The sequence below is a fragment of the Chiloscyllium punctatum genome, chromosome 31, assembly GCF_047496795.1.
Source record: "Chiloscyllium punctatum isolate Juve2018m chromosome 31, sChiPun1.3, whole genome shotgun sequence".
Taxonomy (NCBI): Eukaryota; Metazoa; Chordata; class Chondrichthyes; order Orectolobiformes; family Hemiscylliidae; genus Chiloscyllium; species Chiloscyllium punctatum.
In genome coordinates this window covers 63491660-63519182 of record NC_092769.1, presented here as the reverse complement: position 1 = coordinate 63519182, position 27523 = coordinate 63491660, and the positions used below count along the sequence as shown (strand labels likewise).

Here is a 27523-nt window from a genome sequence, read left to right as displayed (position 1 = left end):
CACCATTTGCACCTATGCTGACAGGGTGATTTGGATCATTTCAATGATTTTAATATTATCAAAATACTAAATTCAAATTTGATTGGATTGTGGTATCTTGGGGTATAATTTAAACTGATTGGTTAAATTTGAATTTGTTTTTATGTTCCATAGCAATACAGCTGTACTATTGGTTTCAACCAAGTGTTATATTGTTACTTGTTCACTCTGGGCACAAGAGGCGGGTTATGGTCCAGTATACACTGTTGAGGCTGAGTCAGAGGAACCGGATCCAGTGCAAAAATGCCTAGGAGAGGTGACAAGAAAAAGAATAACACCACGTTTGTGGACTTAGAGGGGGAGGGATACAGTGATTGTAACTAGATCATCCATGTGCATTTCCTAGTAAATGAGTTCCCTGATTGAGGCTGTTAACTCGGTCCAGTCAGGGAGCCCTGGCTGACAGCTATGTATGAGAGTGTTAGGATCTGAGAGTTGAGTCTGAGGGAGGCAGAACAGTGTCAAGCACGCTGAACACGTAAATAAAGGGTGATTTGTTGATAGAATACTGGTGTCTGTGGAGTTATTTCACCTTTAATAGCTCTCTTGCCTTCTCTCTCTAAGGAGAATAGCCTCAACTGCTTCAATCCATCCTCGTAACTGCTGTTCATCACCTCTGGAAGCCGAGACTGGGTTCAGTTCCCGTAATGGACTCCGTAATTCCCACAAGCCCCTTCGTCAGGGAATCCGTTCGATGGACCGTGTAAACGAATACGCATGCGCATAAGCGAAAGAACTACGCACGTGCAGAAGAAGGTTCATCCTCCTTTGTGGATGGCGGGAGATTGACCAATGGACTGTGCTGGAGGACCGGAAGAAGGCTGGTCCTCCACCCAATCAGAGCTTCCCCATTGTCTGAATGCGGATGTTACAGTTTGAGCTTCTGAAGCTGCTTTTTCCAGCCCAGTTCAAGTGCTTCTGTTCTCTCTGAATGAAGATTGAGTGAAACCTCCTCCTCCGGCCAACATCTGTGAGCAAAACATTTTTTTTTTTTCTCATTTCAGATTCGGAGCTTAAATTGTTGACCTGCAGGAACTGAAGGGAAACTTAAGTGGAATCTGAGGAGATTGGAAGGGGTTGGCCCATGGGGTGTCACTGGCTGGACCTCCACTTATTGATTAACCGTTGAGAAGGTGGTGGTGAGCTGCTTTCTTCAAACCCTGCACTCCATTTGGTGTAAGTTGATTCACAATACAGATACAGAGCAAGTTCCTGAACTTTAACCAAGCAACAGTGAAGGAATGATGATAATTTCCCGAGTCAGGGTTGTAAGTGATTTGGAAGTGTTCCTATGTAATTGCTGTCCTTGCCCTTCTAAGTAAAAGTGGCTGTGAATTTGGAACGTGCTGTTCAAAGAATCTTGGTGAATTTAGTAAGACTGTAAGAAATAGAAACAGGATTCCCCGACTGATCAAGAATGTATCTCAGTCCTAAATATACACAAAACGGTGGCCCCTGTGGCAAAGAGCCTGCTGAGGGAATAAATTCCTCCTCATCTCAATCTTAAATTGGCAGCCATTAATTCTGAGACTGTACACTCTGGTCTTAGACCAGAGGTGAAACATCGTTTCAGCATTAACCTGTCAAAATCTTCAGTCTCGTAAATGTCTTGCCTCTCATTCTTCTAAACTCCACTGAGTCAAGTCCCAACTTGTTCAACCTTTACTCATAAGAAAATCCCTCCTCACTGGGAATCATCCTAGTGAACCTTGTCTGGACCGCCTGCAATTAAAAAATATTTTTTCTTCAGTAAGGGAACAAAAACTGCGCTCTGTTCTCCAGGTGTGATCTCACCAGCACCTTGTACAGTTGCAAGACTTCCATTGAAATAAGGGGCATCATTCCGTTAGCCTTCATGATTACCGGCTGCACATTTGTGAGTGCTTTGTTTCATGCACAAGTCCCTCCAAGTCCATTTGTGTTGTTGTTTTCTGTAGGTCTTCACCATTTAAATAGTGCTGTTCTTTCGCGTTCCCTTCCAAAATGAACAATTTCACATTTTCCCACATTATAATCCATTTCCCAAAATTTTTCCCCACTTAGTTTTAACCTATCAATAGCTCTCTGTAAATCATTTGTACTCCTTTTGCATTCGCCCTTTCTGGATGATTTTGTGTCATCTGCAAGTTTAGCCACAATATATTCATTTCCTTTCTCCAAGTCATTAATCTATATTGTAAACAGTTGCAGTCCCAGCACTGAACCCTGTGGAACCTCACTGGCCACAGATCGCCTAAAACAAAATTCCTTAACCCTATTTGCTCTTTATTGCCTGTTAACTAATTCTCTATCCATGCCAATATATTACCTCCAACACCATGGGCTCTTATGTTACAAACGAAAATAGAAATTGCTGGTAAAACTCTGCAGGTCTGGCAGCATCTGTGGAGAGAAATCAAAGTTAATAATTCCGGTTCAGTGACTGTTCAGACTGAAGAACTGGACCAAAAACGTTAACTATGCTTTCTTTCCACAGATCTGCTGAGTTTTCACAGCAATTTCTGTTTTTGTTTCTGATTTCCAGCATCTACAGTTCTTTTGGGTTTTTATTTTAATGACTTAACCACTTGTGAAGTACTCTATCAAGCACCTTCTGGAAGTCCCAATACAATATAGCTACTGATTGATTTGGTGTCACGTGTACCCAAGAATAGTGAAAAGATTTGTTTATGATCAATACAGGCAGATCAGAGAAAGCAAGGAAGTACAAATCAAAAAGACTTAGAGGCATACAAGTTCCATTGCACTAGGCGTGCACTAGGCAAGATCAATGTTAGCAAGATCAGCATTATTTGAGGGTAGAGAGTCCATTCATCAGCCAGGAGGAAGCTGTTCCTGAATCTGCTGGTGCATGTGTTCAGGCTTCGGTGTCTTCTGACTGACGGAAGAGGTTGTAGGAGATTATTACCGGGGTGCTATGGATCCTTAATTATGTTGGCAGCCTTTCCGCGTCAGTGAGCCGTGTAAATGGAGTCCATGGATGGAAGGTCTGGGCTGTGCACATCACCTTGTATATTTCTTATGGTCCAGGACAGAGTAGTTGCTGTAGCAGGCCACTGTGCATCCGGACCGTATGTTTTTAATGGTTCATCTGTGGAAGTTGTTGAGGGTTCTTATGGATGTGCCAAATTTCCTGAGCTGCCCAACAGGAGTCTTTGTGCCTTCTTGACCGTTGCATCTACATGGCAAGTCCAGGACAGGTCCTTGGTTATTGTCTCTCCAAGGTCTTTACCTCTCAACCTCCATTCTGTTGATGTGTGTGGGGACATGTCTTCCTCCTTTCTTTCTGAAGTCAATGATCAGTTCTTTAGTTTTGCTGATGTTGAGAGAGCAGTAGTTCTCATTGCACTATGTCACCAAGTCCTCTATCTCCCTTCTGACTTATCATGGTTAGACATCTGCCCTGTTACAATGGTGTTGTCAGCGAACTCGCACATTGCGTTCGTTCAGAATTTGGCAACACAGTCGTGGGTATATAGGGAGTGCTGTAGGGGGCTGAGGATGCATCCTTGGGGGGAGGGGGGGGGGGGGGGGGGGGGGGCTCCAATGTTGTGGAGGAGGTGCAGTTACCCATGTTCACTGATTGCAGTCTGTGGGTCAGAAAGCTGAGGATCAAGTTGCAGAGGGCAGAACCGAGACCAGTCAGAGTTTTGAGATCAGTCTGGAGGAGATAATGGTGTTGAAGGCGGATCTATAGCCACTGAGCAGGTGTTTAACATAGGTGTCCTTGTTGTCCAGGTGTTCCAGGAATGATTGTAGGGCGAGGGATACAGCATCTACTGTGGGCCTGTTACATAAATAAGGAAATTGTAGGGGATCGAGACAGGCTGGGAGACTAGAGTTGATGTGGGCCGTGACCAGCCTCTCGGGATACTTCATGATTATTGAGGTCACAGTCACTGGCCAGTGGTCATTAAGGCACGTTGCATGTGCTTTCTTGGGTACGGAGATGATGGTGGTCTTCTTGAAGCAGGCGGGGACTTCGGCTTGTAGGAGGGAGGTTGAAGATGTCAGTGAATACCTCTACCAGCTGGTCCACACAGGATCTGAATGCGCGGCTGGGGAGTCCGTCGAGGCCTGTCCCTTACCTTGGGTTGATTCCCAGGAAGACCGACCTGATGTCTGGTGACGGAGGGAACAGCTGTGTCTGGTACTGTCGAGGCAGGCATCACCGCGCCGCTGACATTCTGCTGAAACCGAGCATAGGAAGCACTGAGCACGTCAGGGAGGGATGTGTATTTGTCTGCTACCTTCCATGCTCCATTTTCTATCCCATACTGTTGTTTAGGCATTGCCATAGATGCTGGGAGTCTGTTTGGTAGATTTGGGCCTCTAACTTGGTCCAGTTCTCCAATCGGAGGTTGAACAATTCATCAGCTTCACCAACACATTCCAGCCCGACCTTACATTCATCTGGAGCATCTCCGACACCTCCTTCCCCTTCCTGGACTTCTCCATCTCCATCAACGGTGACCGACTCAACGTTGACATTTTCTACCGACCCACCGACTCCCACAGGGACCTGGATTATACCTCCTCCCACCCTGACTACTGTAAAAATGCTATCTCGTATTCCCAATTCCTCCACCTCCGCCACATCTGCTCCCAGGAGGACCTGTTCCACCACAGAACACACCAAATTGCCTCCTTCTTTAAAGACTGCAATTTCCCCTCCCACGCGGTTGATGATGCCCTCCAGCGCATCTCTTCCACTTCCCGCACCTCCGCCCTCGAAAACCACCCCTCCAAACGCAACAAGAACAGAACCCCCCCTGGTCCTCACCTTCCCCCCCCACCAACCTCCGGAGACATCGCATCATCATCATCTGCCATTTCTGCCACCTACAAAGGGACCCCACCACCAGAGATATAATTCCCTCCCCACACCTACCTGCTTTCTGTAAAAACCATTCCCTACGCAACTCACCAACAACCCACATCCCTTCCCAGCACCTTCCCCTGCCACCGCAGGAATTGCAAAACCTGCACCCACACCTCCCCCCTCATCTCCATCCAAGGCCTCAAAGGAGCCTTCCACATCCATTAAAGTTTCATGTGCACATCCACCAATGTCATTTACTGTATCTGTCGTTCCTGATGCGGTCTCCTCTACATTGGGGAGACTGGACGCCTGCTCGCAGAGCGCTTCAGAAAACATCTCCAGGACACCCGCACCAATCAACCCCACCGCCTTGTGGCCAAACATTTCAACTCCCCCTCCCACTTTGCTGAGTACATGCAGGTCCTGGGCCTCCTCCATCACCACTCCCTCACCACCCGACGCCTGGAGGAAGAATGTCTCATCTTCTGCCTTGCAACCCTCCAACCCCATGGCGTCAATGTGGATTTCACCAGTTTCCTCATTCCCCCTCCCCCCACTTTATCTCAGTTCCAAACTTCCAGCTCAGCACCGCCCTCATGACCTGTCCATCTTCTTCCCACCTATCCGCTCCACCCTCTTCTCCGATCTTACCCCCATCTCCATCTAACAATCCCACTCTCGGCTGCCTTACCCCCCCTCCCAGGCCCACTACCGCCCCTTCCCCATTTATCTCTCTCCACCCCGAGGCTCCCAGCGTCATTCCTGATGAAGGGCTTTTGCTCGAAATGTCGACTCTCCTGCTCCTTGGATGCTGCCTGACCTGCTGTGCTTTCCAGCACCACACACTCGACTCTAATCTCCAGCATCTGCAGTCCTCGCTTTCACCTTGGTCCAATACTGCCTCTTGGCATCCCTGATGGCTTTGCAAAGGTCTTACCTGGATTTCCTGTATTGGTCTGGATCATTGGACTTGGTTCCCCTTTATTGACGCTGGCTAAAACTCTTGAAAAACTCTAATAAATTAGTCAGACACCATTTCCATTTCATGAAGCCAGGCGGACTCTGATTAGATTTATGATTTTCCTGATGTTCAGCTTTTACTCTCTTAATAAATGATTCCAACACTTTGACGCCAATAGAGGTTAGGATAATCCTCCTCCATTTGCCTGCTTTTTCCCTTTCTTGCTTTTGAATAGGAGCGTCACGTTGGGAATTTTCCAGTCCTCTGGTACTTCAAGGATTTTTGATCCAATGCATCCGTTACTCCTAGCTACCGCTATTAGGATCCTGGGATGCAAGTCAGGGGATGATTCATCATTAGCCCTATCAGTTTGTCTAATACTACTTCACTGGTGATTGTGATGGTACTTAATTTCTCCCCATAATCTTGAGCATTAATGGGATGTTCAAAGTAGTTTCCATTGTAAAAACATCTGTTTAATTCCTCTGCCATTTCCCTGTTCCCCATTGCTTTCGCTACCGATTCAGTTTCTAAGCGATCTTTGACCTTTCTCTTCCTTTTTGTATATTTAAAGGTCTTGTCAGTTTATATATTCCTCGCTAGTTTTCCCTCGTAGTTTATTTTCGCACTTTTTATCATCTTCTCAATCCTCCTTTGCTGGTTTCTGATTTTATCCCAGTTTTCGGGGCTATCACTGATGTTTTGCCTCCGTATACACTTTTTTTACTTTCAATTGGAATATTCTCCTTAACTTCCTTGGTTAGCTATGGTTGGATTCTCCCCCTCTCGGAGTCTTTCCTCCTTTTGTTTTTACCGAGAGTTTTAATGTCAATCACTGCTTGCTTACTGTCATTATGTTACAATTGACTACTGTATCTAACCAATTTCTTCACAATTCCCTTCAATTAAATTAAGGACAGTTGTCATTGACCTAAGTTTCTTACTGTCAAACTGAAAATTAAATTCTATCATTTTATGATCACAACTTTCTTGGAGATCTTCTCTACTAAGGTTATTTATTAAGCCTGCCTCATTACCTATTACCAGATCCAAGATAAAAATCACACAACACCATATTATAGTCCAACCAAGAGAAAAGTTAGCCTCTTTCCTAATATTCGTAATTAAAGGGGTGATTTGTCCAGGAGATGGCTGATATTTAAGTGGATGGTTAATTAGTATAGGACAGAGATGTGCATTGTTATTATGCAATATGGTATTCATTGGGCAGCATGGTGGTTCAGTGGTTAGCACAGTTGCCTCACAGCACCAGGGGGCTGGATTTGATTCCAGCCTCAGGTGACTGTCTGTGTGAAGGTTGCACATTCTCCCATGTCTGCGTGGGTTTCCTCCGGGTGCTCCGGTTTCCTCCCACAGTCCAAAGATGTGCAGGTCAGGTGAATTGGCCATGCTAAATTGCCCATAGTGTTAGGTACATTAGTCAGAAGGTAATGGATGTAGATGGGTTACTCTTCGGAGGGTTGCTGTGGATGCGTTGGGCTGAAGGGCCTGTTTCCACACTGTCGGGAATCTAATCTAGTTTAATCTAATATTCAATATGTTATTTGTGGCTCTCTGAACTTAATGTCTAATTATTTCTAGTCTTTTCTTATGAAGTTAACTCCATTATATATTTCCAGCCATTTGGCACATTTGAATCCATGAGACTTTGTCTAAATCCCTGTGACCCTGCAAGTTTATTTCTTTCAAGCGCCCATCTAAATGTCAGTTTGAAATTGTTGATTGGCTCTGCTTCCTTTACCTCCCAGTGATGATTTTCATCCCATGAGCACATCCAGCTGAAATAAAAATATTCCTGAGATCCTTTTGTTTCCAAATCAGTGAATCTACCATTTATGTGAAGGTTGATATTTAGGGTCAGCAACTTTTTCCTGTGACCGGGACATGAAGCAGCGAGTGTGGGTTAGCATGAATCATCGCCTTCAGGGGAATGGGGAGAATGTCTACAGTGGAGTGGGATGGAGATGTTCAGCTTGTGGATTATGAAATGTTCTACCAAAAAGTAGAATCACCCCTTTAATTACGAATATTAGCAAAGAGGCTAACTGTACTGACAGTGGTTTTTTTGTAAATGTGTTTTACAGAATGTTAAACGGAGAGGATTGGAAATCTCAAAGATCTGACACAGTCAATCAATTAATTGAGTCTCGAAACTCATTGGCGTGGAATCGAGTGAAATGTCTATCACTTCTGTTTGCTGCCAAAGGTTTTGAACATCAAACAAAATGGAAAGGTACCAAGGCATATGCATGAGGGTGAACTGACAGTGGAAAGAGAGTCGAAACATTTCTTACTGTTCATAACAGGGAGAGACTGCACGTGTTCTACCTCATGGACAAGGCTCTAACTGGTCATTCAACCTGAAAGGGCACATGGAGAACCTCAATATGGAGCGGCCATGGAAATGTGCGGACTGTGGGAAAGGATTCAGATCCCCATCTAAGCTGGAGATTCATTGTCGCAGCCACACTGGGGAGAGACCGTTCACCTGCTCCATGTGTGGCAAGGGCTTCACTGATTCATCCAACCTGCAGAAACATCAGCGACTTCACACAGGGGAGAGGCCGTTCAACTGCTCCGAGTGTGGAAAGGAATTCACTTTGCTATCCAAGCTGCTGACCCACCAGCGGGTTCACACGCGGGAGAAACCTTTCACTTGCTCGGAGTGTGGGAGAGGGTTCACTCAGTCATCCAACCTGCTGAAACACCAACAGGTCCATGCTGGGGACAAACCGTTCCCTTGCTCTGAGTGTGGGAAGGCGTTCACGCAGTTATCTCACCTGCTGACACACCAGAGGGTTCACACTCGGGAGAGACCGTTCATTTGTTCAGAGTGCAGGAAGGGATTCACTCAGTCATCCCACCTGCTGACCCACCAGCGGGTTCACACCAGGGAGAGGCCGTTCACTTGCTCTGTGTGCGGGAAAGGATTCAGTGACTCCTCCAATCTGCAGAAACACCAGCGAGTTCACACCGGGGAGAGGCCATTTGTCTGCTTGGAGTGTGGGAAGGGATTCACTCAGTTATCCCACTTGCAGACGCATCAGCGGGTTCACACCAAACAGAGACAATTTACCTGCTCTGTGTGTAGGCAGAGGTTCACTGATTCCTCCAACCTGGAGATACACCAGCGAGATCACAAGTAACTACAGGGGTCAGATTCTGCTTTCATTGCTGCTGTTAATTACATCCAGTGCTGAACGATGTTCGCTCTGACAGTGGGCGAAGTCGGGCCTCTGGTTGGAGGGTGTCTTTCTGCTGGACTTGCTGGGCTGTCCACTTGGTTTCCAGTAGCCCGATGCTGTTTGAGCTTGGACAGCACCTTTCCATTGAACTGATCTGCAAAAGCCGAATAATGTAGGTCTGTTTTAGCCTGGATAGTTCATGGTGTTTTCCTACCACTACAGGTTTATCGAAAATAAATACATTTGCATCTGCTTCATAGCGTCTATAGCACAGAACCAAGCCAGTTGGCTGAATTGGTCCATGAGAGTCCCCACCCTCCCCTTATCATACTCCCCAACAACATACCCTTCTAATACTTTCTCCCTTATGAATGTATCCATTTCCCTCTAAAAGAATCCATGTGAGTTTTGAGAACTCACATGGATTCATGTAGCTCAGGTTGAGAATTGGGACGTAGGTTTGCTCACTGAGCTGGAAGGTTTGTTTTCCAAAGTTTTGTCACCATACTGGGTAACACCAGTGAGCTTCCGGTGAAGTGCTGGTATTTAACACAAGAAAACCCAAACACGTGAATAGAAAGCTGGCCACTAACACCAGTGCTCGCTGATGATGTTACCTAGAATGGTAACGAAACGTCTGAAACTGAACCTTCCAGCTCAGCGAACAAACTTACATTCCGAATCCTTGCTGTTCAACTCAAGCACTCGTGGTAGCAAGTGCCATCTTCGCACCACTTGCTAGGCTAAGAGTTTTAGATTAGATTACTTACAGTGTGGAAACGGGCCCTTCGGCCCAACAAGTCCACACCGCCCCACCGAAGCGTAACCCACCCATACCCCTACATCTACATCTACATCTACCCCTTACCTAACCCTACGGGCAATTTAGCATAGCCAATTCACCTGACCTGCACATCTTTGGAGTGTGGGAGGAAACCGGAGCACCCGGAGGAAACCCACGCAGACACGGGGAGAACGTGCAAACTCCATACAGTCAGTCACCTGAGGCGGGAATTGAACCCGGGTCTCTGGCGCTGTGAGGCAGCAGTGCTAACCACTGTGCCACCGTGCCGCCCTAAAGATTTCATTTTTTAAATGAAATCTTATTGGTTTATTGAAGCCTTTCATCATCATGAAATGTTCCATCTGATCACCCTTCACTCCTCTCTCTGTTAGAACAAAGCCTCTCCTGAGGGTGAAATGCTCTCAGTTCTGATATTCTGTTCAATCTGTGTGGCACCTTCTCCAATGCCTCTATTTCCTTTCTCTAAATGGAGATCATGGATGGGGACAGTGGAGTTTGCTTGTGGTTCGGAATTAATTGAACAGAACCTCCCCTATTTCTGAACTTCTCGCCCTGTGAAAAGGAGACCCATATGGGGTTGCATAAGGCTCATGGAACGTTGGCCCCTTGTTTCAAGGGGGGTCGAGTTTTATTTTTGTTTTTCTTAATTTATTCATGCAACATGGGATTTGCTGGCTAGGATAGAAAACGAGGACTGCAGATGCTGGAGATCAGAGTCGAGAAGGTGTTGCTGGAAAAAAACAGCATCCCAGGAGCAGGAAAATTGACGTTTCGAGCCTAAGCCCTTCATAAGGAATGAGGCTGGCTGGTCGGCCAAAGGCGCTAAGAGATAAATGGGAGGGGATGGGGCTTGAGGGAAGGTAACTGAGAATGCGATAGGTGGATGTAGGTGAGGGAAAAGGTGCTAAGTGGCTGGCCATCATTTATTGTGTCCCCTCAGTTGCCCTTGAAGGTGATGGTGAGCTGTCTTCTTTAGCCACTGTTGTCCACGTGGTGTAGGTTGACCAAGAGAAGGAATTCCAAGATTTTGACCCAGAAACAAAGAAGGAATGGTGATATGTTTCAAGTCAGGATGGGGAGTGGCTAGAAGAGGAATTTGCAGGTGGTTGTTTTTCCATGTATTTGATGCCCTGTTCTTTCAGGTGGAAATGTGTGTGGGTTTGGAAGGTGCTATCGAAGGATCTTGGTAAATTTTTGCAGTGCATAGAGTCGTAGAGATGTACAGCACGGAAGCAGACCCTTTGGTCCAACTCGTTTATGCCGACCAGATATCCTAACCTAATCTAGTCCCATTTTCCAGCCCTTGGCCCACATCCCTCTAAATCCTTCCTATTCAGATACTCATCCAAATGCCTTTTAAATGTTACAATTGTACTAGCCTCCACCACTTCCTCTGGCAGCTCATTCCATACACGTACCACCCTCTAGGTGAAAGCGTTGCCCCTTAGGTCCCTTTTATATCTTTCCCCTCTCATCCTAAACCTATGCCCTCTAGTTCTGGACTCCCCCAGCCCAAGGAAAAGACTTTGTCTATTTATCCTATCCATGCCCCTCATGATTTTATAAATCTCTATAAGGTCACCCCTCAACCTCCGCTCCAGGGAAAACAGCCCTAGCCTATTCAGTCTCTCCCTGTAGCTCAAATCCTCCAACCCTGGCAACATCCTTGTAAATCTTTTCTGAACCCTTTCAAGTTTCACAACATCCTTCCCAGAGGAAAGAGACCAGAATTGCACACAATACTCCAAAAGTGGCCTAACCGATGTCCTATACAGCCGCAACATGACCTCCCAACTCCTATACTCAGTGCTCTGACCAATAAAGGAAAGCATACCAAATGCCGCCTTCTCTATTCTATCTACCTGTGACTCTACTTTCAAGGAGCTATGAACCTGCATTCCAAGGTCTCTTTGTTCAGCAACACTCCCCAGGACCTTACCATTAAGTACATATTGTAGATAGTACTGCTGTTACTAAGTGTCAGTGGTGGAGGGAATGGATTTGGTGTGAATCAAGGGGGCTGCTTTATACAAGATGGTGTCAAGTTTCTTTGAGTGTTGTTGGAGCTGCACCCATCTAAACAAGTGGAGAGTATTCCATCACACTCCTGTCTTCTGTCTTGTAGTTGGTGGACAGGCTCTGGGGAGTCATAATGTGAGTTATTTGCTGCAGTATTCCCAGCCTCTGACTTGCTCTTGTAGCCACTGTGTTTTGCAGTGATTCCAGTCGGGTTTCTGGTCATTGGCAACCCCTAAGATATTGATAGTGGAAGATTCAGTGATGTCATGGCGCATTGGTTCGATTGTCTCTCACTTCAGATGATCATTATCTTGCTTTTGTGTGCTGCGAATTTTACTTGCCACTCATCAGCCAGATCCTATTGCATTTGAACATGGACTGTTTCAGTAACCGAGCAGTTGTGAATGATCTTGAACCATATAAGAGTGTATGAGCAGGAAAGCCTTACTGCACCTGTATAAGATGCTGGTGAGACCACGTCTGAAGTACTGAGAGTAGTTTTGGTCCTCTTATCTAAAGAAATATATTATTTAATTAGAAGCAGTTCAGAGAAGGTTCACTAGCATGATCCCCAATGCAGAGGGGATTGTCTTAAGAGCAAAGGTTAGACCTGTTGGAATTTAGAAGGAAGATGATGTCGTTGAAACACAGGATTCCTAAGGGGCTTGACACTGTTGGGGATGGCAGTAAATTGAGCAGTGGGTGACTTGCTCCTAGCGGTCCAATTTAGAAATACCGCGTCACACAAGCCTTGAGTATTGACAGGTTTATTTGAGAGTTCATGGGGAGAGACAAGGCGACCGAATGGCCGCAAGTCACTCCAAGATACAAAGAATCGCGTGATTATATAGGTTACAATCGTTTAGCAATTAGCAAACTGTTAATTGCAGGATAATGAGCAAGATGGCATCTTGCCCAGTCATTAGCTTCAGTCATGTAATGTCTGGACAGTGTCAGTTAGTAGCTGACAAGCAGATGTGAGTAGGCAATAGGTCCACGCAAAGGTATTAGTACATCGGCAAGGCCAACCATCTTAGCTGGGCATGGGAAACACAAGATTTTAGCAGTCAGGCATGAAGATGGGATTCAAAATGGTTTCCAGGCTCTTAATATGTGACAAAATGGCTGCCATGAATCTCTCAATTCTCCCACACAGAGTAATTGCCAAGATGATGTTTCACCTCATGGGAGGGTGTAGGACCAGAAGGCATAGTCTCAGAATAAAGGAGTGCTAATTTTAAGATTCAGATGAGGAATTTCTTCTGAGGGTTGAGTCTTTAAACCTCCTTGCCACAGAGAACTGTGGTATGGAACCCTTGTGTATATTTAATGCTGAGATAGATCAGAAGGGGAATCAAGGGTTACAGGGAAAGGGCAGGAAAATAGAGTTGATGATTATCTGGTCGGCCATGGTCACACTGGTGGAGCAGACTCAATGGGCTGAATGGCCCAATTCTAGTCCTAATGTTTATTTTCTGACGTTCTGGCCAATGAAGTATTGAACAAACATAAGGTGGAGATGTCAGGGTTGGACCTGGATGGGCAGAGTCAAAAATCAAACGACATCAAGTAATAAGACACACACACAATCTCTGCCTCCCTCCCTCTCTGTCTGTCTCTCCCTTACACTCTCTTGCTCACTCTCACACGTAAACAATGGGATTATTTCATTCAAGATTCTTTTCTGTTAAAAAAAAAGGACCTCAGCTTAAAACATAGACAGAATCAAAGCAGGACCTCACACCTAAAATGCATTCTCTAACCTGAGGTACCACCTATTGTACATTGATAAAACCTTGAATTATCTGTGGACAAAGACTTGAAAGTAATTTGCATTTTGCATTTTAATCAAGCAGGAGGTTGGAGGAACACAGCAAGCCAGGCAGCAACAGGAGGTGGAGAAGTTGACATTTCTTCAGGAATGCTCCCCCTCTCCCGACCTCCTGAAGAAGGATTATACCCAAAATGTCGACTTCTCCACCTCCCGATGCTGCCTGGCTTGCTGTGTTCCTCCAGCTCCCTGCTTGTCTACTTTGGATTCCAGCATCTTCTGCTTTTTTAAAACTTTAATTTTGCATTTTAATCAGCAGTCTTCTTCCTAACGATTAAAGGATTCAACTTTTAAAGTTGTTAACTTTTTGCTTATCAATAATGTGTCTTATGTTTCCCTATCAAACCATACCTGAGGAAGGAGCAGAGCTCCGAAAGCTTGCAATTTCAAATAAACCCGTTGGACTATAACCTGGTGTTGTTTGCTTTTTGAGACCTTCAAGTGCAGGTTCATAGCTCCTTGAAAGTGGAGTGTTAGGTAGGATAGTGAAGAAGGCATTTGTTGTGCTTTCCTTTATTAGTCAGAGCATTGAATATCGGAGTATGGAGGTCATGTTGTAGCTGTACAGGACAGTGGTTAGGCCAATTTTGGAATATTGTGTGCAATTCTGGTCTCCTTCCTATCGGAAGGATGTTGTGAAACTTGAAAGGGTTCAGAAAAGATTTACAAGGATGTTGCTAGGGTTGGAGGATTTGAGCATAGGGAGAGGTTGAATAGGCTGGAGCATCGGAGGCTGAGGGGTGACCTTGGAGGATTATAAAATCATGAAGGGTGTGGATTGAGTAAATAGACAAGGTCTTTTCCCTGGGTTGGGGGGAATTCAGAATTAGAGGGCATAGGTTTAGGGTGAGAGGGGAAAAGATTTAAAAGGGACCGAAGGTGCAACTTTTTCACACATGGTGGTAAGTGTATGGAATGGGTTGCCAGAGGAAGTGGTGGAGGCTGATTCAATTATAACATTTAAAAGGCATCTGGATGGATATGTGCTTGGAGGAATATGGGCCAAGAGCTGGCAAATGGGACTAGATTAGGTTCGGATATCTTGTCAGCATGGATGAGTTGAACTGAAGGGTCTGTTTCTGTGCTGTACCACTCTGTGATTCTATAAGTAAACATAGAGTGTCTCAGTGGTTAGCACTGCTGCCTTACAGTGCCAGGGACCCAGGTTCGATTCCAGCCTCAGACGACTTGTCTTTGTGGAGTTTGCACATTCTCTCCGTGTCTGCGTGGGTTTCCTCCGGATGCTCCTGGTTTTCCCCACAATCCAGGTTAGGTCAATTGCCCAGAGTGTTCAGGGATGTGTAGGTTAGGTGCATAAATCAGTGTAAATGAAGAATAATAGAGTAGGGGAATGGGTTTGGGTGGGTTACTCTTTGGGGGGTCGGTGTGGGCTTGTGGGGCCAAATGGCCTGTTTCCACACTGTTGGGATTCTATGGTGTACAAAGAGGAGGCTCAGCTTTCACAGAATTACAGAAGGAGCCATTCGGCCCATCGTGGCCGCAAAGGCTCGCTAAATGAGAATCATTACCTAAGTGTTTCCTTGAACATATCACCCCGTCAAAGATGACATTTGGGATGTTGCGGCCGCTGCAATTGCACCTTCCACCTTCTCTCATCGCAAAGGACAGACTGGTGAATGGTCGGGTGATTGACGGAAGCTCTGGGCCAATAGGATCAGGGGACCGGACGTCCACGTACAATCGGAGGCGGGGCGTGCCTGGCATGGCGGCACGTGACCATCGCAGCCGGCGTCACCCCGGCGCAGGCGCAGGCGCGGCGTTGTCGCGGCCGCTAAGGTTGTGTTGCTCCCGAAATGGAAGGGCCGTGATTGATAAGTGATATTAAATCTTCGCCAGGAAAGGAATGGAGCCGTTGAGTTGACCGTGAACAACTCATAAGCTGTGCGTAGATACAAATTAGAAGGCCCCTTTCTCAAATCCGGAGGACGTGGCTGTGAGCTGCGGGGTTCCAGCAGCGCTGACCCTTCTGTTCTAAACCGCCATTTTTATTGGGGGTAAATATTCGCTAGGACGCATGCGCGGTAGCTGTGGTTCTGAGGCAGCAAGCAGGAGAGCGCATGCGCTCCTATACCCGCATGGCTTGGGTGGAGGATCTGCACAGAGAAAGCAGAAGCTGGAGAATTGTATCTTCTATCTTATTTTGTCACGATTGACAGTAATTTTGTTTTATGAACTCCTTTCACAGATTGTAAATACAGGAGGATTTGCAAGTCAAGCCAAGGTTCAGGCAATTCGTCAGGACCTGATTATTTGAATGTGGAACGTGAAAGGTTTGTTCAACTTATGGAATCATACAGCACGTTAGAGGCCCTTCAGCCCATCGAGTCCTGCTGACCTATCTACACTAATCCCACTCTCCAGCACTTGGCCTACACCCTTAACTGTTATTGCATTTTCAAGTACTTGTGTATTTTTGTAAAAAGTTTGGAAGGTTTCCCATCCTAACTAGGAGATAGTGAGGACTGCAGATGCTGGAGAAGTCAGAGTCGATAAAAGTGTGGCGCTGGAAAAATCACAAATGTCGATTGTTGCTCCTCAGTTATCTTAACTACCCTCCCAGGCAATACGTTCAAAATTCCCAGCATATTCACTGAGTTCCCCATCAAACCCTCTCCAGACCTCCTGCCATTCACCTTTAACATTAACATTATGCTATTGACTCTTCAACTAAGGAGAATAGCTGCTTTCTCTGTATTCTGTCTGTGGCTCTCATCTTATACACCTTAATCAGGTTCCCACCCCGCCCCAATCTTCATTGCTTCAAAGAAAGCTACCCAAGTTTATCTAGCCTCTCTTCATTGCAGAAGTGCTCCATCCCAGGTCATGTCTTGGTGAATCTGAATCTCCAGTACACTCACAGCCTCCCTGTAATGAGGAGACAAGAACTGCACACAGTTCTCCAGCTATGGCTTAACATAATCTCCCTGCTGTGATAATCTATGCCATGACTGAAAATGGTAAATGTCCTGTTTGCTGCCGTAACTACCCTGTTAGCCTCCCTCCTTTTGAGCTTTCTGGTGTCCTGCTATTCAGTGACTCCTTTATCTTGACACTTCTTCCAAAGTGCATCACCTCACTGTTTCAGCGACAAACTACATCTATCAGTGATTTGCCACTATGAACAAGGGAATGTATCTGATTGGACAGGCACCAAAATATTCAAACACCTGGAGTCTGTGTTCAGTTCTGGGTCCTTACTGGAGTGTGGAATAGATTCATCTGAATGATTTGCCCAAAGAATGTGTGGGTTAGGTTAATTGGCCATGCTAAATTGCCCACAGTATCCAGGGACATGCAGGCTAGATTAGTTAGCCATGGGAAAGGCAGGGTTACAGGGTAGAGAAAGGGGCTGGATCTGGGTGGAATCCCCTTTGGAGGGTCAGTGTACTTGATGGGCCAAATGGCCTGCTCTGAAACTGTAAGGATTCTCTAATTCTATGAAGGATACCTGGACTACAGAGAATGGATTATGAGGAAAGGTTTAACACTGATCATTTAGTCAGTGTGGCACATGCTGTATGCAGTCCATCAAGTTCAATCTGGCTCTCTGTGAAGCAATACACACTGGAGTGCCTACCCTGATTAGCTTTTATAAATCATTGATCACTTTTACTCACCACTGTCTTACACAGTGTGTTCTGGGTATTATCAATCACTGCATAAATAAAGTTTATAGAACATAGAAGAATACAGTGCAGTACAGGCCCTTTGGCCCTCGATGTTGCGCCGATCAAAGCCCACCTAACCTACACTAACCCACTATCCTCCATATACCTATCCAATGCCCGCTTAAATACCCATAAAGAGGGAGAGTCCACCACTGCTACTGGCAGGGCATTCCATGAACTTTGTGCTTCCCTGTATAACGTTTTCAAAAGTTTTTTTTTGGCGCATGTACCTTCAGCTAATTGAAACAATGTTTCCTTTTGTATACCTTTTCTAAACCTGTCGACACCTTTTACACCTCAATCAAATCTTCCCTCAAGTTCTTTGCTTCAACTCTAAGCTTCTCCAAACCAATCATTTGACTAAATTCCCTTATTGTAGAACCAGGAGAAAGTGAGGACTGCAAATGCTGGAGATCAGAGTCAAGAGCATAGTGCTGGAAAAACACAGCAGGTCAGGCAGCATCCGAGGAGCAGGAGGATCGACATTTCAGGCATAAGTGGGCTGATGCCCAAAACGTTCGATTTCCCCTCCTCCTCAGATGCTTATTGTAGAACCATTCTGGTAAATCTCATCTGCATTCTTTCAGGGGCCAGGATGGAGACTGAAACTAGAGCAATCCTCTTGTTGTGGCCCCAACAGGGTTTTACAAAAGGCCAATATGCTCTTCCAGTTGTTGTACTTGAGCAGAACTGCACACAGTACTCCAGCTGTATATTCACAGCTCTGTACAACTCTAACATTACTTCCATGCTCTTATACTCTATGCCACAACTAATGAAAGCAAGTATCCCATATGCCGCCTTAACTATCCCTTTCGCACACCTTGCTGACTTTGGGGATCTGTGAATAATTACCCCAAGATCCCTCTGTTCCCCTAAGCGACCCAGTGCTCTCCCATTCATTAAATACTCCTTCACCTTGTTGTTTCTTCCAGAGTGCATCACCTTGCATTTACTGGGGTTGAATACCATCTGCGCTTCTGACAACCCATCGATAACTTCCTTTAACCTACAACCATTTTCTCCGCTGATAAGTATTGACCAATCTTGGTGTAGACTGCAAATTTGCTTACCATTCCCTCCACACTTCCACCTATACCACCATGTATATAACAAACAGTAAGGATCCCAGTACTGGGTCTTGTGGTACACCGCTGGACACCGGCCTCCAGTCACTCAATCAGCGTTCTACCGTGATCCCTTGTGACCTATTACTAAGCCAGTTTCAGATCCATTTCACTGTGTTTCCCTCAATTCCATGTGGTTTAACCTTCTCAATCAGTTTCCCATGTGGGACCTTGACAAAAGCTCTGCTGAAATCCATATAAACTGCATCGATTGAAGTTCTCGTTCGTACACCTGATCATGTTTTCAAGAAATCGATCAAATTTGTGAGGCAGGACCTTCCTCTCTGACAAAGGCGCCCTGACTATCACTAATTAACCCATGCCTTTCAAGTGGGTATTAATTCACTGCTTAAGAATTTTCTCCAATATAATGCCTACAATTGACAGCAGACACACCGGTCTGTAATTTCCTGGTTCATTTCTACCATCCTTTTTGAAAAGTGCAGCCCCACATTCATCATCCTGCAAGTCCTCTGGCCAGAGAGGAATTACAAATTTGCATCAAAAACCCTTCGGTTTCCTGCCTCAGCTCCCACAACAGCCTGGGATGGAATTCACCCGGATCAGGGGATTTGTCTATTTTTAAGCCTGATAGCGCCTCCATTGCCTCCACGTTTCCAGCGTCGTACTGCACAAGTTGCTCACAGTCCCTTTTCCCGTGCTCCTCTAGGGCTGCAGCTGAGTTGTCCCTTTGGATTTTTTTAATAGCCTTTCTCGTTTTCCTCACCCCGTCCTGAATTGTCCGAGACATCTGGGGGTCTCTGAACTTAATGCTCCTACATCTCCCTCTAAAGGGTCCATACAGGACCTGTACCCCCTCCCCCACTCCTTTTTGAATGCCTTCCACTGCTCTGCGGGAGACTTACCCACAAAGAGCTGTTCCCAGTCAACTGTGGCCACGTCCTGCTTTATTTTAATAAAATATCCATTCCCTCAGTTCAAAGCTATCTTTAGCAGGCCATCTTTTATCCTTGTCCAGAACAAATTGGAGCCACATCATGTTGTGCTCACGATCGCTAAAATATATTCTCCCACTGCCACATCAAACATTTTCCCTGCTTTTTTCTCCATAACCAGATCCAGCACTGTGCCTTCCTTTTATTTGAGCCTTCTACATATTGATACAAAAAACTCCCCTGAATCCATTTCACAAAATCGGCCCCCTGTGAACCATTAACACTGTGGCTTTCCCAGTTTATGTTCGAACCTAGAACACTACAGCGCAGGAGCTGGCCCTGTGGCCCACAATGTTGTGCCAAACATGACGCCAACTTAAGCTAGTCCCTTCCACATGCCCTGGATCCATATCCTTCCATTCCTTGCAAAATCATATGCTTATCTAAAAGTTCCTTAAATGCCCCTATCATATCTGCCTCCACCACCACCCCTGGTGTTCCAGACTCCCACCACACTGTGTTTTTTAAAAAAGAAACTTACCCCTCACATCTCCTTTTGAAATTTCCCCATTCCACCTTAAATGCGTGCCCCCGAGTATCAGACATTTCAGCTTTGGGAAAAAGATTGACTGTCAACTGTATGTATGCATCTGATAATTTTATAGACTTGCATGAAGTCTCCCCTCAGCCTCTGCCACTCCAGAGGAAACCACTCGGGTTTTTCTAGCTTCTCCTTATAACTCATACCCTTTAAACAGGGGTAGTAGCCTGGTAAACCTCTTCTGCACCCTCTCCAAAATCTCCACAGCCTTCCTGTAATGCGGCAACCAGAATTGAATGCAATACTCTTAAGTGTAGCCTAACCAAAATCTTATAAAGCTGCAACATGGCATCCTGACTCATGTACTTAATTCCCTGACCAATAAAGGCAAGCATGCCATATGCCCTTGCTTTACCACCCTATCTACTTGTGTTGCCACTTCAGGGAGCTATGGACTTGAACCCCAAGATCCCTGTGTACATCAGTGTTGTGCAGGGTCCTGCCATGAACCCTATACTCTTCCTTAACATTTGATCTCACAAAGTGCAGCAACTTTCACGTACTCAGATTAAACTCCATCTGCCACTTCTCCACCCATATCTGCAAATGATCTATATCCTGTTGATCTGTATCCTTTGACAACTATCCACAACTCCACCGATCTTTGTGTTGTCTGCAAACTTACTAACCAACCCGTCAACTTTTTCATCCAAGTCATTTACGTATATCGCAAACAGTAGAGGTTTGGTTCAAGGCTGGTTCCCAGCAGAAGATCAGCAGTCATGGACACTCAACCAGCAAAACACCCTTCTACCACAACCCTCTGCCTTCTGTGGGAAAGCCAATTCTGAATCCACGTGTCCAAGTCACCATGGATCCCATGCATCTTAAACTTCTGGATGAGCCTCCCATGAGGGATCTTGTTGAAAGCCTCACTAAGATTCATGCACACAGCATTCACTGCTCTACCCTCAGTGATCATCTTCAGCACCACCTCAAAAAATATTCAACCACGTTAGTAAGACATGACCTGTCCCACACACAGCCATGCCAACTGTCCCTAATTAGGCCATCCTCTTCCAAATGTATGTAAATCCTATCCCAATGATTTTCTCTGATAGCTTCCTAAGCACTGATGTGGGACTCACTGGTCTGTGGTTTCCAGGATTATCCCTTTTGCTGTTCTTGAACAGAGGTTGAACACGTTAGTTATTCCTCCAGGATGTCTCCAGTGGCAAGTGAGGATACAAGATGTTGGGAAAATTGAAATCCCCAAGTATAATTATCTGATTATTACTCATACGCACTCCTATGAACGATCTGCATATTTGCTCCTTTATTTCCTGCTGATTCTTTTGAAGACCTATAACGCACTTCCTTAGTAAAGTGGCTGCTCCCTTAATATTCCTAAGTTCTACCTTCAGAACCTCGTTTGAGGACACTTCCAAGATACCGTCTCTCCTTATTGCAGTAACTGACTCCTTAATCAATTATGATACTCCACCACGGGCGGCACAGTGGCGCAGTGGTTAGCACTGCAGCCTCACAGCGCCAGAGACCCGGGTTCAATTCCCGCCTCAGGCGACTCTCTGTGTGGAGTTTGCACATTCTCCCCGTGTCTGCGTGGGTTTCCTCCGGGTGCTCCGGTTTCCTCCCACAATCCAAAAATGTGCAGGTTAGGTGAATTGGCCATGGTAAATTACCCGTAGTGTTAGGTGAAGGGGTAAATGTAGGGGAATGGGTCTGGGTGGGTTGCGCTTCGCCGGGTCGGTGTGGACTTGTTGGGCCGAAGGGCCTGTTTCCACACTGTAATCTAATCTAATCTAATCTAATCACCCTTTTTACACCCTCCTCTGTCTCACCGAAAGATCCTATTCCCTGGCATGTTAAAGTGCCAGTCCTGCCCTTCCCTCAGTCATGATTCTGTGATTGCAGCATCATACTTCCATGTGCCAATCCATACCATTGACTTGTCCATCCATTACACTTCCAGCTACACTACATCAATGTAGACCATCTTTCCTTGCCATACTCTCTTGACACTTAGCAGATCTGAACTCCTTGTGATTTGCTTCCTTTGTTGTGTGTCTCGACGGGGTGAACTCCTCCTAACAGCACGAGCAAACCTACCTGCAAGGCTGTTGATTCGGATGCAGACCGAAGTCCAGTTTGTGCATGTCCCACCTTCCCCAAAAACAGTCCCAGTGATCCAGGGACCTAAGACCCTCCCTCTTGCACCAACTGTTGAGCTACGCATTCATCTGTCCCATTTACCTCTTTCTATACCGCTAGCACAAGGGAGTAATCCGGAGATTATGACCATTGAGGTCTTGATTTTTAATTTTCTGCCTAGCTCTGAGTTCTTGATGCAAGACCTCATTTCCCCACTTTGCCCATGTTATGGTACCAAAATGTATCATGACTTCTCACCCTCTACCCTCCCCTTTCAGGATGCCCGACAGGCCATTCAGTGACATCCCTGAGCATGGCACCAAGGGAGGCAATGCATCTTTCTGGAGTCATGTCCTTGTCTGCAGGCACACCTGTCTGCTCTCCTATTAAAGAATCCCCTGTCATGGTAGCTCTTTCTCCCCCCCTCTCTCTCCCCACCCCACCCCATATAGTTGAGCTGCCTCTGGTGTCAGAAGCTTCAAAACTGGAATATTGGTTAGTGAGAGGAGCCCCAGGGGACTCCTGAACTACCTGCCTGTTCTTTCTGGAAAGTTCTTTCGCCCATTCCTTCTTTCCTTGTGGATGCGCCCAGTGTCTCCAGTTAGTGAGACCCAGAGGTTCAGCTTCTGCAGCTGGGAGCACATCCTGCATGCATGATCATCTAGATTACTGGCAGCATCACATTTGACAAGTGACACATTCCACTCAGTTGGCCTCTCCTGACATCTCTTAAACTTAAAATTAATGCCTTAGACGAGAACTATTAGACATCCGATTCCATCACTAAAGTTAACTAACTATGATCTCACTGCTCTAAATCTGTACGATAAGAAAGGGTTAACTGTTAGGTGCCCAGTACTCACCAATCAAGAGCCTTTCTCACCTTTTTGAAGTTGTAATGTCAGCAGGATTCACATCGAAGATTCTCGCCATGTTCCTGCAGCTTATCAGTCACCATGTCCCTCTCCACCACTGCCTCCAGAAGCTAAGGGCCCTGTAAAGACTAGGCCCGAATCCGCACTAGATTTATAGGCTGATTCATAGTCACTTTATCGTCATGCCGACTCTACAAATGACCGGGTTCATTCAGCTAGGAGAAAGTGAGGACTGGAGATGCTGGAGATCAGAGTTTAAAAATGTGTTGCTGGAAAAGCGCAGCAGGTCAGGCAGCATCAAAGGAGCAGGAGAATCGACGTTTCAGGCATAAGAAGGGCATAAGCCCAGGTTCATTCATCTCCAGTTCACAGCCTCGGTGAGTTATTTGTTGCTCTGTTTTCTCCTGTTTTAAATCAATTTTACAGGAAAGGCTTTAAAGTGGGAGATTCAAAGCGCATTCTCTGATGGAGCGGCTTGCCTCATCAGGACCTGAATGTGGTTGGCCTTTGGATATGGAAAGCAGTGTAGAGAAACCATGGAAATGTGGAGATTGTGAGAAGGGCTTTGATTACCCATCTAAACTGGAAACCCATCGACGCAGTCACACGGGGGAGAGGCCATTCACCTGCTCGGAATGCAGGAAGGGATTCAGTGATTCCTCCTCCTTGCAAAAACACCGGCACGTTCACACCGGGGAGAGGCCATTCGCCTGCTCCAAATGCGGGAAGGGATTCACTCAGCTTGCCCACCTGCTGAAGCATCAACGTGTTCACACCGATCAGAGACCTTTTCAGTGCCTGGAATGTGGGAAGTGCTTCAAACATTCTGGCGACCTGATGTCCCACCAACGGGTGCACACTGATGAGCGACCATTCAGGTGCTCCGAATGTGGGACTGGATTCAGACAATCATCCGATCTCACTGTACACCAGCGGGTCCACACTGGAGAGAGACCGTTCACCTGCCCTGTGTGTGGGAAAGGGTTCATGACTTCATCCGACCTGCTGAGACACCAGCGGGTCCACACCGGGGAGAGACCGTTCACCTGCTCCGAATGTGGGAAGGGGTTCACTCAGTCGTCCAACCTTCAGTCGCACCAGCAAGTTCACACCGATGAGAAACTGTTCAGGTGCCCTCACTGCGGGTCTGCCTTCACAGGACTGTCTCAACTCCGTGTACACCAGCGAGTGCACACCAGGGAGAGGCCGTTCACCTGCCCTCAGTGTGGGAAAGGATTCACCCAGTCATGTAACCTGCTGAGACACCAGCGTGTTCACAACGGGGAGAGACCGTTCACTTGCACAGAGTGTGGGAAAGGATTCACCCAGTCTTCCCACCTGCTGGTACACCAACGTGTTCACACGGAGGAGAGGCCATTCAGGTGCTCGCGCTGTGCTGCTGGCTTCAGGCGATCGTCGCAACTCATCGAACACCAGTATATTCACACTGGGGAGAAGCCATTCACCTGCTCCGTGTGTGGGAAGGGATTCACTCGGTCATCCCATCTGCTGACACACTTGCAAATTCACAAGCAACTCCCCATGTTGGATTTCATTGTTAATCCATTCCGAACTGAACTGAGTTCATTGGAGACTGTTTCGGCTAATAAACTGCAACCCAGTCATTGAGATCATCCAGTCAGCTGCTTAACATCACTTCTTCATTTTCACCAGCCACTGGACCGAATTACTGCTAATGTTCCTCCTTGCCTGAGCCCTGAACCTTTCTCTCGCTTAGCTCCTCCCTCCATTTGCCTCTCTTTTCCATTTTGTCCACGCAGCTTGGGTGATCAGTTTTGAAGTCTTGAACCAAGGGAGAGAGCAGGGGAGGGACTGAGAAAATCGTGAAGCAAGCAGTGAACATGGTTCTTCAACAGTTCAAGAGCGGGGTGGGTGGGGGAGAGCTGAAAGAATCGTGAGACTTAATGGTTTGGGGTTATGAGAGCAGGTTGGGTGGGTTTGTGAAGTCTGGGGCCACAAATGGAGTTCAGAGTTCTGGCAGTGGTAAACCTGTGTGTGTTTCGGAGATGCCTGGTTGTGTGTTAAGGGCTATCCGCGTGTATGTCGGTCATTGTGCATCTGTGTGGGAGGGTGTGTTTTTGGAAATTGGGGTCCCCTTTAAAATATTTAGAATTTCTTCTATAACGTGAGACTTTGAAGAAGTAATGAAGAGGATTGATGAGGGCAGAGCGGTGCACGTGATCTATATGGACTTCAGTAAGGCGTTTGACAAGGTTCACCATGGGAGACTGGTTAGCAGGGTTAGATCTCATGGAATACAGGGAGAACTAGCCATTTGGATACAGAACTGGCTCACAGAGGGTGGTGGTGGAGGGTTGGTTTTCAGACTGGAAGCTTGTGACCAGTGGAGTGCCACAAGGATTGGTGCTGGGTCCACTACTTATCATCATTAATTAAAAGATTTGGATGTGAACATAGGGGATATAGTTAGTAAGTTTGCAGATGGCAATAAAATTGAAGGTGTTGTGGACAGTGGGTTACCTTAGATAACAATGGGATCTTGATCAGAAGTGCCAATGGGCTGAGAAATGGCAGATGGAGTTTAATTTATATAAATGTGAGGTGCTGCATTTTGGAAAAGCAAATTAGAGCAGGACTTATACACTTAATGGGAAGATCCTAGGGAGTGTTGCTGAACAAAGAGACCTTGGAGTGCGGTTCAAAGCTCCTTGAAAGTGGAGTCGCAGGTAGATAGGATAGTGAAGGCAGCATTTGGTATGCTTTCCTTTATTGGTCAGAGTATTGAGTACAGGAGTTGGGAGGTCATGTTGCGGCTGTACAGGACATTGGTTAGGCCAATTTTGGAATATTGCGTGGAATTCTGGTCTCCTTCCTATTGGAAAGATGTTGTGAAACTTGAAAAGGTTCAGAAAAGATTTACAAGGATGTTGCCAGGGTTGGAGGATCTGAGCTACAGGGAGAGGCTGAACAGGCTGGGGCTGTTTCCCCTGGAGCATTGGAGGCTGAGGGGTGACCTTTTAGAGGTTTATAAAATTATGACGGGCATGGATAGGGTAAATAGACAAGGTCTTTTCCCTGGAATGGGGGAGTCCAGAACTAGAGGGCATAGGTTTAAGGTGAGAGGGGAAAGATATAAAAGGGACCTAAGGGGCTACATTTTCACACAGAAAATGTGTATGGAATGAGCTGCCAATGGACATGGTGTAGGCTGGTACAATTACAGCATTTAAAAGACATCTGGATGGGTATATGAATAGGAAGGGTTTAGAGGGATATGGGCCAAGCGCTGGCAAATGGGACTCTATTAGGTTGGGATATCTGGTCAGCATGGACGAGTTGGTCCGAAGAGTTTGTTTCTATACTGTACATCTCTGTAACTCTGTAACATGGTTAAATGAAGTCATAGTTGCAACTAGCCTTTGACACACATCAACACAATATTTATTGGGCGCCACACTGTTCTATTATTATGAGTCTGTAAGTTTTGAAGATACATTTTTGCTAATGGAGAGAATGGAACCTGCCTTCCAAATGGGGGTGAGCAAGGGGACAACAGTCACCTTAGCATCGTGAGTAGCTGCTTGTGGTCATTGGCAGAGGGGATTTAAACAGGTGACTTATGCGATATAGATGGCAGACCCTCAAAATAAGGTATGCAACAAGGATAGCTGGGGAGAGAGAAAGGATCCAGAGAAACAAGCCACTACCATCTTGGGAGAAGACCTGGACTTCCCTGATGTCAGCCCAAGGAAGGGACAAAGATTGTTACTGCCAAAGACTGCACAGTATCAGTAACAAACCGTCCATCACTTCAAAACTACCATCCCTGATCCACCATTCGATAGAACAGCTTCAGGACCAGGTGAAGCATTTGCGCTGTCAGTCGTGTGTGGTTGTCTAATTAATGTATCATATACAAACTGCTGTTCAATAAATTTTCAGAAAATAGCTGCAAATTGAAAACTGCCTATATTAGGTAAAGTCACCATAGTCTCTGAGAACCATACGGCTGTATTGTAACTACTGGTTACAATGCAAACTACTGGTGAGTTTAGTGTAGTGTGTGTGTGTGTGTGTGGCTATCTTTGACTCTGCTGCAGCTTACTTATCAACCCAGCTGTGCTGTTCTGAATGATGGTGGTGTTAATCTTCACCTTAACCTGTCCTAATTCTTCAGCTGGTGAATTGATTGAAAGCAGGGCATCTCCTTGTTCTAGGAGTGCCATTCTCTGACTGCCTCGTACTTGTTAAGTCAGTCCTTTTGTGTACACACACACTTTCACCATGGTCCTGCCACGTCTGGAACAAATGTCAAAATATTTCCTTCAAACAGACAGGGTTTCATCTTGAGCTGATTGATATAGGGAGTGAGAAAATATTGGAGGTTTTGTCAGGCTTAAAAGTGGACAGATCCCCATGAGATATTGAAGGGTTAATTTGTTCTTCTGACCTGCAGGAAATTGGATGTCCGGGGGATAGGGTGGTATGTGTCGTCTTACAGGTAGAATGTAAGGAATTTACATTCCCATCCCTTGTCATTCAGAGCCATTTGCATGGC

The 27523-nt window shown here is 46.0% G+C and overlaps 1 protein-coding gene across 3 annotated transcripts; it reads left to right on the top strand.

Moving 5' to 3' along the window:
* The first annotated feature begins 889 nt into the window (after window positions 1-889).
* Window positions 890-26913, top strand: LOC140457208 (uncharacterized). 3 transcript variants are annotated; one of them, XM_072551288.1, is made up of 4 exons: window positions 890-1215; window positions 7928-8928; window positions 15643-15649; window positions 23542-26913. In XM_072551288.1, exons 2-4 carry the CDS (start codon window positions 8216-8218, stop codon window positions 24610-24612), a joined length of 1791 nt encoding a protein of 596 aa, XP_072407389.1. In that variant the 5' UTR covers window positions 890-1215; window positions 7928-8215; the 3' UTR covers window positions 24613-26913. The 3 variants fall into 3 exon arrangements, with proteins under 3 accessions (XP_072407389.1, XP_072407388.1, XP_072407387.1); XM_072551287.1 differs by lacking the exons at window positions 890-1215; window positions 7928-8928; window positions 15643-15649 and adding exons at window positions 15443-15585; window positions 15890-15974 and having other exon boundaries at window positions 23410-26913; XM_072551286.1 differs by lacking the exons at window positions 890-1215; window positions 7928-8928 and adding an exon at window positions 15890-15974 and having other exon boundaries at window positions 15461-15698; window positions 23410-26913.
* Window positions 26914-27523: the final 610 nt, after the last annotated feature.

Excerpts from the sequence above, each read along its gene's own strand:
- LOC140457208 (XM_072551288.1), top strand. The coding sequence starts at position 8,216 with ATGGAGAACCTCAATATGGAGCGGCCATGGAAATGTGCGGACTGTGGG.